This window comes from Neovison vison, chromosome 11 (assembly GCF_020171115.1).
Source record: "Neovison vison isolate M4711 chromosome 11, ASM_NN_V1, whole genome shotgun sequence".
Taxonomy (NCBI): Eukaryota; Metazoa; Chordata; class Mammalia; order Carnivora; family Mustelidae; genus Neogale; species Neogale vison.
Window position 1 is genome coordinate 51,895,176 of NC_058101.1, and position 20,242 is coordinate 51,915,417.

General features: G+C 37.8%; 1 protein-coding gene across 4 annotated transcripts in view; it reads left to right on the forward strand.

The window, feature by feature from the left end:
- KCNIP4 (potassium voltage-gated channel interacting protein 4) overlaps positions 1-20,242 on the forward strand; it is a 1,144,126-nt gene that overhangs the window by 606,670 nt on the left and 517,214 nt on the right. Inside the window, exon 1 of one of the 4 annotated variants that reach the window (XM_044225909.1) lies at positions 14,864-15,052. The exons of the other annotated variants lie outside the window; for them this stretch is intronic. Within the exon in view, the coding sequence (XP_044081844.1) occupies positions 14,953-15,052 (100 nt within the window). The 5' untranslated portion in view covers positions 14,864-14,952. Of the gene's footprint in view, positions 1-14,863; positions 15,053-20,242 lie in introns of those variants that run through there. 4 annotated transcript variants of the gene reach the window in all.

Below are 20,242 nucleotides of genomic sequence, written 5' to 3' on the forward strand. Positions count from 1 at the left end.
ATTGGGTTCTGTGCTCAGCGGGCAGTCTGCTTGAGGATTCTCTCTCTCCTTCTCACTCTGCTCCTCCCTCCACATTCTCTCTCTCTCTCTTTTTTTTTCCTCTCTCTCTCAAATAAATAAATCTTTAAAAAAATAGATTCTATTTCATGTCATCCATACACACTAGTGTACTCAATTCTATCCTAGAATGTTCCATTTTTAAAATTGTGGATCAAGAACTCATTGAGTTGATTTTGCCATCCATTATTTTTTTAACATAAATGGGTGGATGGCTGTGGCACAGAATTTTAACTGATGTTTGTGTGCCTATGTGTATCTGATATACCTGTGTAGGTGGTAGAAGGTAATGCTTTTCTGACTTCACTGTGGGTAGAGAAGAGTTCACCTTGATGGGGATATGATTGTCTCATGTGGCCTATGCTTAACAGGTTACTGGGTAATTCAAGGATTAAGCAAATTTAGTATGAAGTAATGGGGCTCATATTGGGTGGATAGCTAGATTACCATAGCAGGACATCCAGGGAAAGGCAATCTCGAGAGATGGAGAGAGGAAGCTGGCATTTCAGGACTTTCTAAACAACAACAACAAAGTATCCTGGTACCCAAGAAGCAGGTATTAGAGGTAAACTGTGGATTTAGATACAAGGGGAAAACTAGTTACAAATGGATCCGAAAATCGCAGCGGGGCTTCAGGCAAGCCTCATCCCAGCTGTAGCGTTCATATGTCTGCTGACTTGCTGCTCCTTGAGTCTGTCCTTACTTCTGATTTGACTGATCCAACTACGTGCGTGTGGAACCGGATCAAAGCTATAGCTAAAGCCAACTTGAAGGTTTGAAGAATGAGCAGCACCTGGTAGATCTTGGGAAGCAGACAGGGTTATCTTTGACCTTTCCCTCCTTTGGCCTGTGAAGAGAGCAGACCCCAAGTACCACATTGGAAGGTGTACCTCCCTGAATGTACTTGAATATAGTTTTTTCTGATCTAACTTCAGATTGGTTTGGTATGCCATCTGCTTGAACTTGCACTTCATTCCTTCCAGGAATGCACAGGAGTGCACAGCCATGATCAAATTCATAATATTCCAGAGTTCATTTTTTTAAATGGAGAAATTATGTTGTTTTCTGCATAGCTTATTTATGGCTTAAATATAATTTTTTTTCTAAACAGTTCTTGATTGAATGAATTCTCATATTCCTGGTTTTCAGAAAAATATATAAGCTTGTGAAGGTTTTTTGCTAACCTTGTAAAGTCACAGGATTAAGTTTATGAAGAGAAAAACAAACTCCTTTTTCTGCCCAGACTCTTTAACAAAATGAATCCCAAGTTCATGTATAAACTTGCAGTTACTAAGGATACATATCAAAGAGCAGTACAAAAGTAACAGGGTTTTAGAAAGAAGGAAAGGCAAAGAATAGTGTGTTATTTTTTCCTTCCACTATTTGGTGGTAATAGTAACAAAGTACTTTGATACACAATCGATAAGTCCCCCAAAATATAAAAGTAAATAACTGATAAAATATACAGAAAAATGACCTTTTCAAAACCCCATTTCAAACAAAGTCAGGAGCTTAAGTGAGTGATGAATCTAAGATGCCTTTTCCAAGTAGAATAGAATTGTAGAGGCTCATTTCTACCCTTAGTAGCAAGAAATTTAATATTAGGACCACTCTGATTCACGATGATGCTGTGAACTTCTAATTATGCCAGGTAATGTTGGCAAAGATAGTACATAATTGAAGTTCAATGATAACACAAAAGGCTTATTTTAACCATGAATGTCAGCCTTCTTTCCTAGCAAACATTTGCATAAGCCAATGAAAAATAGCCAAGCTGCCTGTGCATCCATCTACTCTCTCTCTTGCATAGCTTCCTTATTGGTGATGCTCTTTCCATGGTATAAAATAGTCAAAATGTGATGAGAAGGGGTTATGCCTTTCTTGTGAACTGGGGAAAGCTTGCATTATTTTCCATGCTCACGATAGTGAGGATACATGTAGGCTTGAGGCAGACTCCAGGTTCTATTGATTTCATGCACATGGAAATAATCTGCAGATGGACTCTGGCCAATAACTGCAAGCTTCAGGAGCTCTCCATTGATGGAGAGTCACAAATGACATGCATGGTGAAGTGAGAGAATTAAGCTCCAATGTGAAGCTCCAATAGCTGCCAAGATGCTCATCCTCTATCCAGGGCCCATGGGTCTCCACCATTAGGGCCACTCACCATTTTCAGAGAAGCTTGCTAATAAGGGTATGGATCTAAAAATGCCATTTGTTCTCATTCTCACTGGTACAGAGGACTGAAGGGCTTAGGCCTGAGGGCAGCCCGAATTTAAAGGAAATTCCCAAAAGGGGAGCTCCAAAATGTTTGAGCAAGGGCAGCATCATTGGAAACTCTTCATAACTTGTCAACAAGGCTTCTCTGAAGTGTAGAAGACTCATTTGGATATACAAGTTTTAACAATAAATACTCACACATATTGGTTCTTTACTGATTTTGATAGTTATACCTTTAATGATATGTATAATAGGAATGAATGTCTGCTTACTTACTAGGTTGTTGAATTATCTAATTGTCAAAAAAAAAAAAAAACCTGGTTGATGAAAATACGTATTTGCCTATTTGATTTCTTCCATGAAGTCTAGTGTGTGTGTGTGTGTGTGAGTGTGTGGTGTTTTCCCTCCAAAGAAAAGAGAGTCATAGAAAAATGATTAAATTTTTTTTTTTTTGGTCACTGAATAGCAAGTATAGTTTTATGTTAATTAATCTGAATGACTCTTATGATCATTAATAAAAATGTGTTGACTAACTCTATGCTGAAATCATTAGGGTTTAAAAATTATGAAAAAAGGACTGTTGGCATCTCAATTGAATTTGATCAAAGCCAAGATATTGTACAAACAATATGAATACTCAATACCTAGATAAGGAGCCAATTTTTCTTCTTGTTAATGACAAACGTTTCCATCCCACAGGAACACTGAACCACCTTTTCAGTGTCTCTTAAATGGCTGACCATCCCCAAAGTGTGAAGGCCAGAGCAGCTCATCAGAAAAAATTGATGTCAACTGTGAGAATACCATGTGGGGCAGTGTGGGTTCCTAGGGAAAGGGGACATAGGAAACCCTAAGCTAGTTGTTCCCGGTGCCAAAGCTCGACACTATAGAGTTGCTTTAATAACTTGGGAGGCTGCATCAATCCATAAGGGAGTGGCTAGTAAGTAATTATTTCATGAAAACAAATTTCGATGTTCAATAGAGTAAAATTTTAACTAAAAAATAGGAGGGAATGGGATGCCTGGGTGGCTCAGTTGGTTAAGACACTGCCTTCGGCTCAGGTCATGATCCCAGGGTCCTGAGATCGAGTCCCACATCAGACTCTTTGCTCAGCAGGGAGCCTGCTTCTCTCTCTTCCTCTGCCTGCCACTCTGCCTGCTTGTGTTCTCCCTCTCTCTCTCTCTCTGACAAATAAATAAATAAAATCTTAAAAAAAATAAAATAAAAATAAAAAATAGGGGGGAAGTGCAATATGTGGATAGTGATTGTCTTAGACCCCCTGGATTGTTTTAGAATCACTTGAATCTTCCAGTTGACTAGCTATTCCATTAGATAAGCTTCATCCTTGTGAACAAACGGGCTCTTAAAATATCTCCTTCTTCTTACATTAGTGACATCAGGCATCAAGTTGCCAGGTTGTCAGTGGTCTCACTTTTCCTGCACAGCAGTGATGAATGAAACTCTTTCCCACCAAGGTGCTAGAGATTAATGTTTTCTACCATTTAAGTTCTTTTCAGGACACCTGGAATACTCAATGTGAAGAATTAAAACATTAATGGTGAGATTCAAGATATGGTGATTCTTTACTAGAGGGTTATGGGTTTGGCTTAAGACCTGCTCTACAGAGAGCATGCCTTTAGTTTCTCCCTTCTTTCCTTCCTTTCCTCCTTCCTTCCCTCCCTGACTTTAACTTTTACTGATCAACTAATGTATTTTCAGTCACATGAATAAGTACTGAGGACAGAAAGGCAGACATGATCCCTCCTCTCAAACACTCGTTTCATAGAGGAAACAGTATGTCAACCAGCTCATAAATCTTGGAAGGATCATAGTTAAGTACAAAGCAGAAAGAAGGGGGTAAATTTTGTTGAGGAAGGGCCTTTGAAAAATCCTACTCAGGTGAAAATATGTAAGCTGATTCTTTTTTTTTTTTTAAGATTTTATCTATTTATTTGACAGACAGAGATCACAAGTAGGCAGAGAGGCAGACAGAGAGAGAGAGAGAGGAGGAAGCAGGCTCCTTGCTGAGCAGACAGCCCAATGCGGGGCTCAATCCCAGACCCTGGGATGATGACGTGAGCTGAACGCAGAGGCTTTATTCCGCTGAGCCACCCAGGTGCCCCTGTAAGCTGATTCTTAAATGTTGGATAGGATTTTCCCAGAAAGGAAAGGAAGCAGTTGTAGAAATTGGCCTGGCAGTTCTGCTGAAGCGATAGTTCAGCCTGACTTGAACACGGGGTACGAAGATAGATTGTCAGGATATGAGGCTGGAGAGCTCCTCAGAGGGGTGGGAGGGACCTTGTATGCCTTTGGGGATTACATTCTACATTCAGTGAGAAACCACTAAAAATCAAAGTGGGAGAATCAAATGACTCTAGCACTCTGACAACAACGTAGAGTGTTGGTTGGGAGAGGAAGAGAGGCTCAACAGAGTTTTCTCATCCTGGGTGAGCCTAATCTAATCCAGTAGTTCCTGGAAAGAAGCCAGTGAAATTAGAATCTAAAAGAGATTTTCCCCCTGGTAGTGACAGAGAAAATTGCCATGTTGTAGAGAGAGCAAAGAACCCAAAGCAGTTTTGGGGAACTGAGAGTGGTCCCTTTCCTACAGCTTATGAGAAAATGGGGATCTCACTCATGCATCCATAAGGAAATGAATTCTGTGAGCAACCAGCGATTTCAAAGCAGACCCACCAGAGCCTCAGATATGACCATAGCCTCAGCCTACACTTTGACATAACCCTAAGTAGAGGGCTCAAGTCACCCATTATCACTCTTTATCCATTGAAACTGTGAAATATAAATTTGTCTTGTTCTAAGTCACTCAGTTTGTAATCATTGACCATTCAGCAGTAGGAAACTACTCTGTGTACTTATGTCACAGTCTAGAGAGGTGCTGTCCTCAAAAACAGCAGGTCACACTTGACTGACTTATCTTGATGACTCTTCAAATATGCTTTAATCTGTCAATGGCTGTATATGAATCAGCATAGCATTTATTCCATTATCTATAGAAGTTAATGTTTCCTTCTTTGGGCTACTTTCTGTTATTTAATAAATTCCATTTCCATTGTGTTGATGGTTTTTCTTTTCAATATGGTCTTACTAAGGGCAAGTCCATATGTATGTTTCACATAAAACATATACTTATAAAACATATACTTGATTATTGTGCAATTGATTCTAGCATGATATGAATATCATGCCTATTATATGTGAAATATTCTTGTTGAAAAGCAAGGTTATTAAAAAGTGATTAAGTTGGAGTTGTTAGTAGTTAAAATACAACATTGAAGTTAAATGAATAACTGTCAAGGAAATTGTTGTGCATTATTTTTCATATTTTTATTTCTTGAGTGCAATAAAATAAAAGGATAAACAATTTTTATTCACTATTACTGTGAGGAAGTACAACATATCAACTATAATGAGGAATAATTTTTGGAAGGAATATTTGGAATGAAATCTGGCTGAATATGTATCTGCAGCTAAGATTTCCATTAAGCAGGACTAAAATCTATAGAAATTGCCCTAGGTTTAATGATCACATAAATAATCCTGTTTCAATTATTTGAGTTTTAGATAATTTCATAATAAACGAATTAGGCATCAGACAACTTTGTGTCTTTTGTTAACTTTATAGTATTGATGTAGATAAAGATTATCCCCGGTGGAATAATGGGAAAAGGCTCCATGTGGCTGCTGTTTTGTTTTTTATTAGATCTCCAACTAAAATATCTACTTTATCTAAATCAGCTCACGCTTCCGAATGTTCGCATCCATCAACTGCTATTTATTTCACTTTGCTGGGTTATTAATATGGCTGCATATCGATGTTGTCCCTCACGTAGGTGATTGCATTTGGAGCTAAAAGGAAGATGTTCCAGGGATAGATTCGAGAAGGGAGCTAGACTATGTAGCAAGACAGAGATGGGGGGAAAGGTTTATAATCCTGTCTTTATTTACGTTGCATCTGAAGCTCCCTGGTGAAAGAAAGTCGCAAGGGACGCAGAGAATGAATCATCAAAAAATACTTTGACAACATGGAATGGAAACTTGTGTCTATTCACAAATGATTTAAAAATATCTTACTTCTAGTAGGAGAAAAAAACTTTCTAGAGTTTGAGAAACTGATGGAGCTCCTATCTATTCTTAACCGTGTCGAGTTTGGGATAGGTGTGACTCTTGGCTAGTTTTTAATAAGCTGGGGAAACGTCTCCCTGGAGGCTATGTTCCTTACTGGGAGAGAGTGTTGCGGCAGATGAATGCAGTGTTTCTCATGGTGTGGTCCAGAGAAGCTGTGCACTAGAATTGTTGGAATGTTTGATTAAAAAGCAGATTTATGGGCTCTACACAAGACCTACTAAATCAGAACCTCTGGGGAAGGTCTGAGGATTCACGTTTAAGAGAATCTCTAGGTAATTCTGATGCACACTGAATTTTGAGCACCACCAGTTAATATATACGTAGAGCAGCTCTCTGTTCTCTCTTGCCAGTGCCAGATAACGGATAATATCACTACTACCTTCAACTCCTCCCATTTCTCTTTAGTCCTATAGAGATGCACTAAAGTACAGCTTCAGGGCACCTGGATGGCTCAGTGGGTTAAGCCTCTGCCTTCGGCTCAGGTCATGATCTCGGGGTCTTGGAATCAAGTCCCGCATCGGCCTCTCTGCTCAGCAGAGAGCCTGCTTCCCCTTCTCTCTCTGCCTGCCTCTCTGCCTACTTGTGATTTCTCGCTGTGTGTCAAATAAATAAATAAAATCTTTAAAAAATAATAAAGTACAGCTTCAGAGTGTTTCTGAGTCACGGTCTATTGTTCCTCCACTTAATTACCTTAAAACACTTAGTAGAGTGCCACTGCTATTCATCCTGAGGTCAAGGTTGTCTGATGAAGCTTCAAGTAGTGTTGATTCTTTACCATTGTGGAGATTTTCTTGTCATGGAACCTGCAGTGTGATACACAGGTGAGGATGATGAGGCTGATGGAGCAGTAGAATATGTCCTTGAAGGTGAATTTCCTCAGCAGATGACAGGGCTCTTGGAAAATGCAGTTGAACCTGAGTAGAGTCTATGGTCTGATGACACACTAACACATCATTTTATCTTTCATTCTGTGGAGTGTTCCAGAAGGGAAGGTGACCAAGATGTTCTCAGAAACCAGTGCCCAGGAAAGTTTTATATATATATATATTATATATATATATATATAATTTGCAAGAGGGATACCTGATAGTAATTTTCTTAAGATGAATGATTTACAAGCCAAGGCATTATAAATGAATAAATTATTCCTATATTACTTGTGATGAAGATGAGTATACTCCTGCTGGGTGAATGTGAGTGTTCTCTAGAATCCCAACTCAACAGAAAATACCTTACTTCTTTTTAACCCACATGTTAACTGGGAATAATAATAGTATTAAGCTAATTGCATTGATCTGTGGATTTCATGAGATAATTTATGGAAAACACTTAGAACAGTACTTGATATGTAGCAAGGGCTCAATAAGTAATAACAATGATGGGTACCATATATTGAACATTTACAAGGTACCGGTATCTGTTCTGAGTGCTTCTTAGCACGTTCCCCAAAGTGATGAAGCTCTAAATTGGCAAAATGAGGATATGAACCTCCAGTGTGCTCCTAACCTCTGCATTATCCTGCTACTTTCATGAATGTGGTCATTATTTCTTCACATTATTACTGAAATAAATTCCTCATCTGATGCCTTGCTGCATGGGTTTAGTTCAGTTCATTTTGGAAATCCAAATGTGTTCCCTATTCACTCAATCATGGGATTTAGCCAGGCTTCTTTTGGATCAAGTAACCACCAAAGGAGGGAAATGAGTTAGAGGTAGGCAACTGGTGCTCATTTTTCATGTCAGAATGGGAGATGGCATGAAAAATTAGGAAAAAAATGTCATGAAGGCATTGGGGCAAGGGATTCGGCTGGCTTTGAGTATTTTCCAGGCTCCGGGTGAATTCTCTGCCAAGATTTAGTCTTACTCTCCAGTGGTCGTGCAATGCAGACTGCCCTTCTGATAAAAAAATAAAAATAAATAAATAAATAAAAAATCACTGCCTAATATCTGTACAGTATAAGCCCAAAACAATAAAGTCGATCTTCATTCCATTCTCCTACCTCCCACTGCCACTCAAGCCCAAGTGGGTACTTTCCATATTAGTTTCAAGGTTTCCACCAGATGCCACCATGAATTATGGTTATTTAGAGTTGTACCTAAAACACTATCTGCTCATGATCTTTGGGGTCAGAGCTGAATTCAAATCCTGGGTTGGATATTTCCTGCTGTGATCTATGAAACACTCTGTTCCTCAGTTTCACCTTGGACAGTGGAAAGCAGATGGCAGCCAACTCCTAGGGTTTATGTTAGGATGCCGTGAAAGAGTTCATACAAAGTACACAGTCCACTCTTCTGTCAAATAGTGACTATCCTAAAAATATGAGCTATAACCATCAAATTTTGTTTTAATAGATTTTACACTTTTCAAAGACAAGGGAAAAGATTGTTATTACCCACACTCCCTTGTATGGTACTTGGACCAAAAATCTAACAAATGATGATTGATCAGAAATAAATGGAATCAAGTTTCATTTTTGACCAGGCCACTGATCGAGGCTTTGAGACTAGGGTAAGGAGAAGCCTTTCTTCCCGTCCTCTCCAGTTAATACCATCCCCAACCTGCAATCAAAAAGACACAAATAAGCAAAATCCCTTTCTTCTCTACCTCAGTTCATCAAAGAGTAGCCTAATCTCTCATTTTGGAAGGAAACATTATTTTCCTTCCAAAAGCCATATTGCTGAGAACTTTCTGCCCACAACTGGTGATTTTGAATAAAATGCACTTTAGTGATATGCTCTGAAGTACAAGAGTAAAATTGTCTGTAATTAAGTGTGTTTGTTTTTCTGGGGATAGGCCAAGGAGACCTGCATGTGGCAGTAGAGATTGAGTGACTCCCCAAATTATTTTGTTGAACCTGCTTTTAAGCAGTGAGACCTGGATCTGCCTCTAACCATTCTCATTAATTTCTTGAGAGATTGCCATGTAGAAGCTATTGGCAAAGTGTCATCAGAACATTCTTTTCTCTCACTTCGACCTCATACTCATCCCTTTCCCCATCCATCCACTCCAGAGCAGGGGCATCTGCATCTAAAATTGCATCCATCCTAAAAGGGCAAACCACCTTTCTAAAAGTCTTAATAAGGTGTCGGATACTTACCTTGGTGATGTGTATATGTTCATGCAGGGAAGCATTTATTGAATGCTTAGTGTATACCTGGTTCTTCACATGGGGAATATCCTGAAAGTCAGTATATAACTACCAGGCTCACTGGCTTCTGATACTTTGGGATGTGGAGTGATTTAGCAACTCTTCTCAAGCCTCCATGCCTTCATCTGTGAGAACAAAATTTTAATCTTTTCCAAAAAGTGGACATGAGGACGCCCCACCCCCCGCAGTGTGCTTAGCCTCATGCTTGGCAAAGTACATGCTCATGGAGCTTAAGTGTGACAACTGGTACAGCATTTAATCTTTACAGTACTCCCAAGGGAGGTATATTGGTTCCATTTTGAAGAATAGCAAACTGAGTTTCAGAGTCTAACTTGAATGAATGATCTGGAGTCAGTAACCGGGTCTCTTCTTTCTATTGGTCACTCTAATATTTCTCTCTTAAAAAGGGATGTCAGGCTAAATAGGAATAAAAGATATTGGCCAAATGCTTAAATCTGAGTCTAAGCTAAGACTTGAAACTAAGAGTTATTGACAAAGCCACTTTACATATTTAGACTGTGGTGTTCTTTCAGCTGAAAATCAAAGGATGGGAGTGGATGCTCTCCAGATATTTCACACCCACTGTACCAGTGGTGTTTAGGTATTTGGCAGAGGGAGACCTTCTCTGATGGCCTCATTATATGGCTTTCCATGGTCACATCATCAGCAACCACAAATCCCACTCACATTAAATATTGAGAAAAGAACATGGTCAAGATACTCCAGTGTGCAGTACTCATGACTCATCTTAAAGAGAGGGACCAGGAGTACACCATGCTATGGGTACGTTCCTCAGTATGAGCCCTCTGAGGAGAGTTTGCAGAAACTTCACAAGTGTCCACAGGCAGACCTAGCCCTCTAGGTAATAGGGAAAGGGGTCCTGGCAGATAAGTCAGAGAGCAGGGGGATTTTTTAAGGAAGGTGAGAGTATCAGTTACATGCTCCATTCAACAGCTAGTCACTGCCTTTTATGTGCTTGGCACTATTCTAAGTTCAAGGGTTTTCTAGTGAACAAGATGGAAAAAAAAAAAAAAAAAAACCTCTGCCTTCATAGGCAGGAGATTATGTTCTAGCAGGAGGAGATATTAGATGAGCAAACAAATATACATGTTGGGTGGCGAAAGTGCTTTGGAGAAAAATAGCACCTTTTCAGAGGGTGGTGACTCTAGGGTTAGGAAGAAGTATAGTGTTCCACATAATACAGCCAGCAAGGGCCTCTCTGTGATGGGGATTTTGGAGCCAAGACCTAAACAAAGTTGTTTATTCATGGCCTGGAGTTATCCAGGAATAAGCATTCTGATAGAGGGAACTGCAAGAATAAAGACCTGGGTTTAGGAGGTAAACAATGTACAAGGAAACCTACAGGCTCTGGGAAGAACGATACAGTTCCAAGGGAACACAATATCCAGACCCAGTGGAAAGATCCTCGCTCTGGAAGTTTTTACTAACAACCCACCCACAAATAGTTCTCAGCCCAAGAACAGCAACCTTGTTCCTTGTTTTATTTTAATAAAATTGTATGTATTTAAGATGTAAAGTATGATATTTTGGTATACATAGGAAAATTATTACTACAGTCAATCTAATTATTACATCCATCTCTTTACATAGTTAACTTTCATGAGAGCACCAGAAATCTCTCTTAGCAAATTTTAAGTATAATACAATACTTATACAATTATACAATACAGTTTTAACTATAGTCATCACCTTAAATTTATCAAGAATTTATGCATCCTACAAACTGTAACTTGGTATCTTTTGACCAGCAACTTCCCATTTACCTTACCTCCCTGCCCCTGATAACCACTGTTGTACTCTCTGCTTCTATTAATACAACTTTTTTTCAATTCCTTATATAAGTGAGATCATCCAGCTTTTATCTTTTAGGGCTCAGCTTGTTTCATTTAGCATGATGTCCTCCATGTTTGTCCATATTGTCACAAACGACCTTCTTTTTAAAGGCGATATAATAGTCCTGCCTGTGTGCATGAATGTGTGTGTGTCACAATTTCTCCATTCATTTATTTATCAACAGACACTTAGGTTATTTCCATATCTTGGCTATTGTGAGTAATGTATCAAAGAGCAGAGAGTGCAGATATTGAAGTACTGATTTTGCTTCCTTTGGATATATACCCAAAAGAGGAATTGCCGAATTATGTGGTAATTCTGTTTTTAATTTTTGGAAGAAATTTCATACTGTTTTCTGTAATGGCACTACCAGTTGGATTCCCACCAACAGTGCACAAAAGTTCTCTTTTCTCCACATCCTTGCTAGTACTTTTATCTTTTTGATCATTTGCACCCTAACAGGTGTGAGGTAACACCTTATTGAAGTTTTGATTTTCATTTCCCTGATAATTAATGATGTTGAGTGCCTTTCATGTGCTTATTGACCATTTGTATGTCTTCTTCGGACAAACCTTTCCCCATTTTTTAGTCACATTGTTTTTGTTTTTTGTTTGTTTGTTTGTTTGCTATTGAGTTATATGAATTTCCTATATTTTTTTTAGATGCTAACCCTTTATCAGATATATGGTTTGCAAATATTTTCTCCCATTCTGTAGGCTGCCTTTTAATTTGTTGATGGTTTCTTTTGCGATGCAGAAGATTTTTAGTCTGATGTAGCGCTACTTGTTTATTTTTTATTTTGTTGCCAGGACATCAATTTTAAATAGGAACACAAATGACCTGATCCACTGACTTTCATTTACCAGGCAAGTTGAAGGGCTCCACCGAGTTCCCTTGAGTAGAAAAACATAGAACAATCCCCTTTGGAGACCAGAAGTGATATGTGTTTAAGTAACAACAATCCTGTAAAATGGTAGGAAGGGAGATCCAGGAATTTATTTAACTACTAGTTTGGAAACTTCTCATGTGGCAAATTACAGGAGTTGGTGGATGGATTAGAACGTCACGGAACTGATGGGGAGGATCATTTTGGGTATAACCTTCACTCCTCAGCTGACAACCACTTGTGCCAATATTTGGATTTTAATTTGTTTAAAGCTGTGTAGCATAATGGGGAAAAAATATTGGGCTTTGAGTTAAACAAATCAGAGTTTGAAACTTGGTCCTATCACACACCAGTGGTATGACCTTGAGCCTGCTATTTTAAACTCTCTGAGGCTTAGTGTTTCTCTGTAAATCTTATCTAATTATGCCTATTTTCAGAGTGGTTAGGAGGGAAACGCAATGTATGTAAAGGATCTGGCTTATGGTAATTACCCAATTAATGGTGACTATTGTTATCCAACATGTATCTATTCCATATATCTATGAACTGTAATGTGCCCTTCATGGAGGCATGTGGGGAGCATAAAGGTGAAAAAGGCTTGATTTCTGTATTCTAGAAGCTTCTCGTTAAGTTGTGAAGATGTGTGCTCAAATGGTGGTAATATATCGTAAGAGGAAAAGATACTGTAAAGACCCAAAAATGAGAGAGAATCCTACAATTCTGCTTGAAGAAGTTTTCTGGGAGAGTTTTTGGAAAGGGTAAAGAGGGTAAGGAAAGGATTTTCCAGGTAGTGTTTTCAACAAAGCTCAGACTGAGTTTGGGAAAAGGAAGCTGACCTCTCAGGGAAAGTAATGTTCAGAAATCGTGACAATGAGATGCCATTCTTAAGATGGTACCAAATCGGAAAAGGACTAGGATGCTTTGCAAAGGAACTTGGACTTTATTCAGTAGGAAAATAAAGAGTCATGGCAGGTTTTTGATTAAGAGAATGACAAGGGGCAGGACTACATCCTGGAATGACTAGTTTGACAGCCCTGTGTGGTATGAAAAGACAGGGAGGTACTTGGGATAGAACTTAGAGCTAGGAGTGACTGAGCGCTCTCACTCTGTTCTAAAAGCATTACTCACTAGTCCTCTCAACAGTGCATTGAGAAAAGTGCTATTATCATCAACCTTTATACAGATGAGCACATTAAGTCATGGAGATGTTAAGTAACTTACCCAAGGTCACACAGCTTGTAAGGGATCCTATACCTCAATCCCGGCAGTCTGGCTCTGGAGCCCATATTCTCAACCATTACACTATATTGCCTCAAAGCCAGCCAGGATATGGGAGGCCTGCCTCCTACCTTGCTTTGCCTTCCTCTGACCTTTCATGCTTTTTCTTGGCCCTCAGTTTGTTCATCTATGAAACAGGAGACTTGGATTGGCTTTCTGAGAGGCTTTCTAACTCTTATTTTTGTTTCCATGTTTTTTTGTTTTGTTTTTAACTGGTGTCTTCCCCCCCACCCCCCGGATTCTGAATTTTAATGTAGGCCTGATCTATTTGGGCAATAAAGGGGGAGGGGTGAATGAAAAGATTGTGCAGGATAAAGACAGATACTCCAGCTTTGTTTCTGATTTTTTTGTCATTGCTTAACTTTCTCTGCTTCTAAATTTACTTAAATTATTTCAAAAAAGCATTGGAAGTACACACTGAAAAATACATATTTCAGTGTATCAATGGGAATGAGCTAATGCATAAGATACCTGCTAAACTTTAAAATTTACAGATATTAAGAATATGTATTAGTTTGTTGTATTCCTGCTCTGCAGCAATGTGATCGATATTACTCAAACGAGAATATTAGTTCACAATGACTCAGATCCAGCCTTAGGACAAGGCAACTCGTTGAGAAGAAAATAAATCCTGATCTAGTCTCTAAAAGCCTCATTTCTCTCTGCGCTCAGCTAGTTGGGGCAAAATACACACTTGCTTTTCCTGCCTAGTAAACAGTATTTCTGAAGCAGCCGAATCCAAGCTGTCACTCCGCCTCTCTTGGCATTTTCAGGTTTCTCTTCCTATTTCAAGACGCGGTGTTCCGCAGGTCTCTGTCTGCAGCGGGAGTCCTGCCCTGGTTAGTTTCCGTTTCCAAGGCAACTGACCGGCCCAAGGAAGCCACGGGCGGGCGCGCGGGTCCCGGAGCCGCAGAGCCATCACTGCCGCGCGTCGTCTTTCCTCGGGACCGTCCTGGTGACCTCGGGGTCTTTGGGTGATCTGCGCGTTACTTCATGCGTGGCTGTCTCTCTGTGTAAGAGTGATAACAAGGGAGCCGATAATTCCGACAGGCCCCACTTAATCCGGCTGCCACTCCTGGCTTCTGCTACACTAGACCGGATGAATGCATTTCTCTTATTCACGCCCTTTCTCTCAGCTTCTCCACCTCCTCTCCTTCCCCTTCTCTCTCTCCCTCTCTCTCACTCACATCCTCTCTCTCTCTCTCTCTCTCTCTCATCCTCTCTCTCTCTCTCTCTCTCTCAACCTCTCCTCCTCCCCTTCTCCTCTGGCAGTAGCCTTCTTAATGTAGTTTAATGGCTTTACAAAGAAAGCCAGGCAGAGGAGCACTTCTCACTGGCTGTGGTCGGACCATGACCTAGCTGACCATGAACTTGGAAGGGCTTGAAATGATAGCAGTTCTGATCGTCATTGTGCTTTTTGTTAAATTGTTGGAACAGTTTGGGCTGATTGAAGCAGGTTTAGAAGGTAAGGGAGTGCTTTTTAGTGACTTCTAAAAATTCTCTGTTTTGCAATAAAGATTTCTTAAGTGAATGTGAAAGGCACCTGAAATGAGATCCGAGAAATGTTACTCTGGGGTGGACATGAAGACAGGCAGGTTTGTCAGAGTAGGACAGATGAATAAAATAAACTTTTTGTAAGTTTTAGTAACGTTTTCAGAGCAGAACATTAAAACTATGAGAAACACTTTGAATCAAAACGTGAGAACCAAAACTGAGGATATTAAAGGTTAATCATTGGTCTGTCTGTTATGTTGAGAGCATCTAGTCCATGTTGATGTTAGATTTTTTTTTAATTGAATATCCCCTTTTATTGCATCAGCAAATTTTATTTGGATATGTTGCAAGGTCTATTTGTTTGTTGCTATGCAAATGCATTCGTCAAATGGAAATAGATGTACATTTATTATAATTTCTTCGCTTTTAGATTAGTGCCAAGGATGACAGGCTTTTTGTAAGGTTCTCTTGAGAAGTATTTATAATATTACCTTTTCGCATTTCAATGTAGAGTGTAAGGGGCAGAGTCTCTAACTCATGACAGACTTTAACATAGATTCCAAATGACCAGTTGTATTTCAAACGCTGCTGTTTACGTTCATCAGAGGCTCAGTCTCCTAATCTCCTTAGCAATCATCTCTTTCTTAAAATAATAATAATAATAATAATGAGGTGTATTTTTGCCTGTGTGTTTCCTGAATTAAATGTTCCTTTGAGGATCATTATAAAGTGAGGTTATTATTTTCTTGGTGCTCAGAACACATTTGAGAGCATGTTTGCATACAGCTAGTTGTAGTTTCTCTGAAGTTGTCAGAGAAATTTTAAAAAGCACCCCTAGATTTAATGTGATATATTTATGCTTTGTTACTCGTGTTGCTTCAAATTTTAAACTTGAGTAAAAAATGCAAATATGTTTTAAATGTATTTACATGCACAACAAATCCAGTCCTCCAGAGAAAGACTATCACATGTGACATGATGGCTTTTACAAATAGCAAATACCAAATTGCAGTTAAGTGTGTCACTCTGATGTACATTATCAGAAACCTACATTCGTGACTCGTTGTGGGGTAAGGGATAGTGGAAAGCTAGGTTTGTTAAAGTAAGTTTGCAGAATGCTCTTTTAGAGCCCTCAGTGATGGAAACATGTATCATGCTAAAAAGAAGATAAATTCTAAATTCTGAAAGTAGTGACTGTTCTTTAAAATTGACTTTATCTTGTTCATTGTCATTAAACCAGTAACTTGGTTTGGCTTTGCTGTTCTTGACTGTGTTATTTTACCTTGCAAATGTGACAGGGACCTCCTGTTTTAATGGACTAGTTTTAGGGTTTTATTTGGTTTTGGTTTTCAGTGTTGTTGTTGTTGTTGTTTTGTTTTTCCTCAGTCTGACAGTAACATGGAATAGTGTCATTATTTCTAGCCATATAGAGGGACTTGTTTTAGCTAATTTCATCGATGGTGTGTGGTCATTCTTTAAACTCTTTTGTTGAGGGTTTTATCTCTGGATTTTGGAATCAAATCTACTGTATTATTAATATTAGTTATTATTACTGTATTACTAGTTTCAGAGACACTAACATTCACTTTCCCAAATGAGACCATGTGTTTCCTTCTTCTAAAGGCTTCTAACCTTTGTGAAACTCTTTTTTTCCTTTTCCTTATTACTTATATTGCAAATTGTACTGATATGTATGAACTGTTTCTTTCTTGTATTTTATATTTTGCAATGTCAGCATTTTCCAACTAGCAATATTGTGCTAATACTGTGGAGAGACTGTGTTGTCTACCAAACTTTGGTAAAAATTTATATCTTATTTGTTTCCAGTGGCTTTTTAAAAATATTTTAAAATGATAAAATGTTGATAACCACATGAAGGAGGAACTATATTTGATTTGAAAAAGTTGATAGAAATGGAGAGCAGTAGTGCTTTCCATTTTGAAGTTTGTATAAGACTTCTCTCCAGAGTGTATGTTGGAGTCAGAAAACCTTCAAAACAAGATTTAAGTTGGCCATATGCTTTGCTTCCTGGAGATATAAAGCAAATGAATAGACTGAATTGTTATATTTTATTGTATGTGGTTTGAATCTATAGATAAGAATGTGCACACTGAAGTTTTAGCCTAATATTAATTAATGAAAATGGTAAATAGTATTTAATATCAAAATAACATCTTCATAGATTTTCTGGAACTTTTTTAAAAACAAACACTGATGCTCATTTCATTCAGATTTATTTTCACATAGGAATTTCCTTCCTTGCTCACCATTTTACATATCTAAGTTGAAGCTAATGACTTCTTTCACCTTTCTTAGTTCTGGCTCTTTAAGGGTCCTGCTAAAGAAATTTGAGTATTAAGTAGAAAAATGTGAAACAAAGTTAAAGTCCTGTGAGGATGATTTTGAATTTTTTTCCTATACAATTAAACCTTTTCTTATAACCATATAACTGTTCTACAGTGTAGCTATCATTCAGAATGTAGTTTTTTTTTTCTTTTTTGTATTATTATATTTGCAATATGCATTGTGTTCTCAAGCGCATATATATAATACTATGCAGAATGTAGTTACTATCTGACTTCAAATATATAGAGAGTAAATGGATTTCAAAATAAATTGGTAACATTAAAAGTCTGAAATATTTGTTTTTGCTTGTCTCTGAGTACTTTGAGCTCTCATTCTTTGTAGGGGAACTGGAGATCAGGTCTTGGATGTCCTGGGTTCTTCTGTTCCAGTCTGTGTGTGATGTGCATAAACACATAACACTGCATGGAGATTCATGACACAGATTTATAAACAAGAAGAGTCACATTTAGCAGGTAATGTTATTTAACAGGAGAAAAATAAAAACAACAGTAAGAATACAGATACATACCCCTCCTCTGCCACTCTCGTGTTTTCTAACCTCCATTAAGCCACCTTATGTCTTTAGTTGTCTAAAATGAGAAAACTGAGTTTGAAAATCTCCACGGGACTTTCCATTTCAAAAAGTTTATGAGTGTATCAGGTAATTAAAAACTTGATCATTTCTATAATACATATCCTTTCTTACAAAATAGATATCAATGGCCTACTTTGGAATTGATATGTAGTGCAACGGTGAGACTGATCTTTCCTCTTCTTCTGTAGTGGGATAATTCATCATACCTCAAGGAGATTTTCATTGTATTTCAGGAGAATAGAGAAATGTCCTTTCCTGTAGCTCTAGACTTTGACATTTGGGACTGCTATTTTAGGCATCCTTGTGATAGAGTTTCTCAAAATTTACACGAAGTTTCAATAACAAACACATTATGTTATGATTTATTAATATTCCAAAGGTCAGTTATTTAGGTTTTTTTTTTTTGGTGTTTGGGTTTTGTTTGTTTGTTTGTTTGTAATTCAGTTAAATTTCAATTTTTTTTTCTTCTTAAACAAAGTATTCTTAATACCTGGTCAGTATGTATGCAGATAATAGTTTTAACTTGAGCAAAGTTTTGAGGATATCACACAATGCAAGAGTTTTGAATTCATAAGCTCTCTGTTCTTTATGAGGAGTTTAGGAAGTCCAGAGTAATGCTGGTTTGGAAAACTCCTAAAACCTCGCAACAATAAATTGCTTCTTTTCCAGCTATAAAAATGAAAGTGGTTTTCTGTTAACGCATTCCAGGGAGAAATTGAATAAAAATTTTAATGGCAAAGCTATTTCTTTATCTCTATATGCAACACTGGGCTGTGAAAATATCTACTTTTCATCCAAATATGTTTTAAATCATGCTGAGGTAGTTACTGAATTAAGAAAGAACCATCCTTCTCCCTACTACCAGCCTTAGTAAAAGGCAAGATTTTACAAGAACGCAATAACACACATGACTTGAAAAAAATCACTTTTATTGGTAATTGTCTTCAATAAAAAGACAAAAAAGAAATCAACTGATAATCTAAGTCTTTAGTGGAATGAATATGCGTTAGAATCTCTTTTGTATTTATTCAGTGCACTTTATTTATCAGGTATCTGTAATACTGTAGTGCTAGCTTCTTCAAGAGGCCTAAACAAAGTATTAACTATATACATAGAGATGGATCTTTGGAACCAAAGTTCTTAATTCTCCTATGTTGTTGACATAAGTGTGGTTGTGTTGGGTATGTTAATAAATGGGGTCTACTGGAAAACAGTACTGACTGTGTGTACATTTCATGATGTCTCAGGAGGACAAAGGGGATGGAGATGCCTAGAAAGGAGCTATTATTTCCATCTCAAATAGCTTATTTGAAGGTCGTAAAGTAGACTCTTTTTTTTTTTTTTTTTAATTATCCTGGTATTCTGCTTTCCTACATGCAATGGGATGCTGAAGCTAATGGGTATTTGGATGATCAGAAAAGTTTTTCTAAACTGTAATGCTTAAGAAATATAAGCATAATTTATGGTGATATTATAAAACTGAAGAATGCTTTTTACATCACTTAGAAATGGAATAAGTGGAATATTTATACTATTTGAATTTCTTTAGGGTCTTTTATAGATAATATTTCCTTTATCTTAAGAATATTAGTGTCTAAAAAATGATTAAGGAAGAGAACTTAGTATATTAAGAACCTTAGTATATTCTCACACTAAGAGAATCCAGAGTTATTTTGCTTGGAGTCCAATCACAGCTCTGTCTCAGAATAATCATGTAATTTGGGGCTATTACTTGACCTAATTTTTTCAATCCATAAAATTAATAGTGATAGATAACATCAATATCTGGCTTTTTGAAGACTGCCTATAAATAAGGCAAGTGTTAAACACAATATAGTGTTAAACTGTGCATTAAAGTGTTAACATAGCTTTGCATTAGTATACGGCTATCTTATTTAATCTTCACCATGGTCTTCTAAGGTAGGTATTATTCTCACTCTAGATGAGAAAACTTAGACTTGCAGAAGCTAAGTAACTTGGCTCAAGCTTATTCAACCAGTAAGACATAAAGCTGGAAGTCAAACTCAGAACATGAGGCCCTATATCCTATCTTATAATTTTAATTTCTTGACATTATAGCAGATGGCAATGGCAGATAGTTTGGTGAAAAGAAGAGAGTGTTAGGTCAAGTATCCATTAACTCTTTCTATAAGTCTTTCTTGAACACACTCCATATGAGGAACACTCAGCCATTAACATTGTTTAATAAGCATAAATATC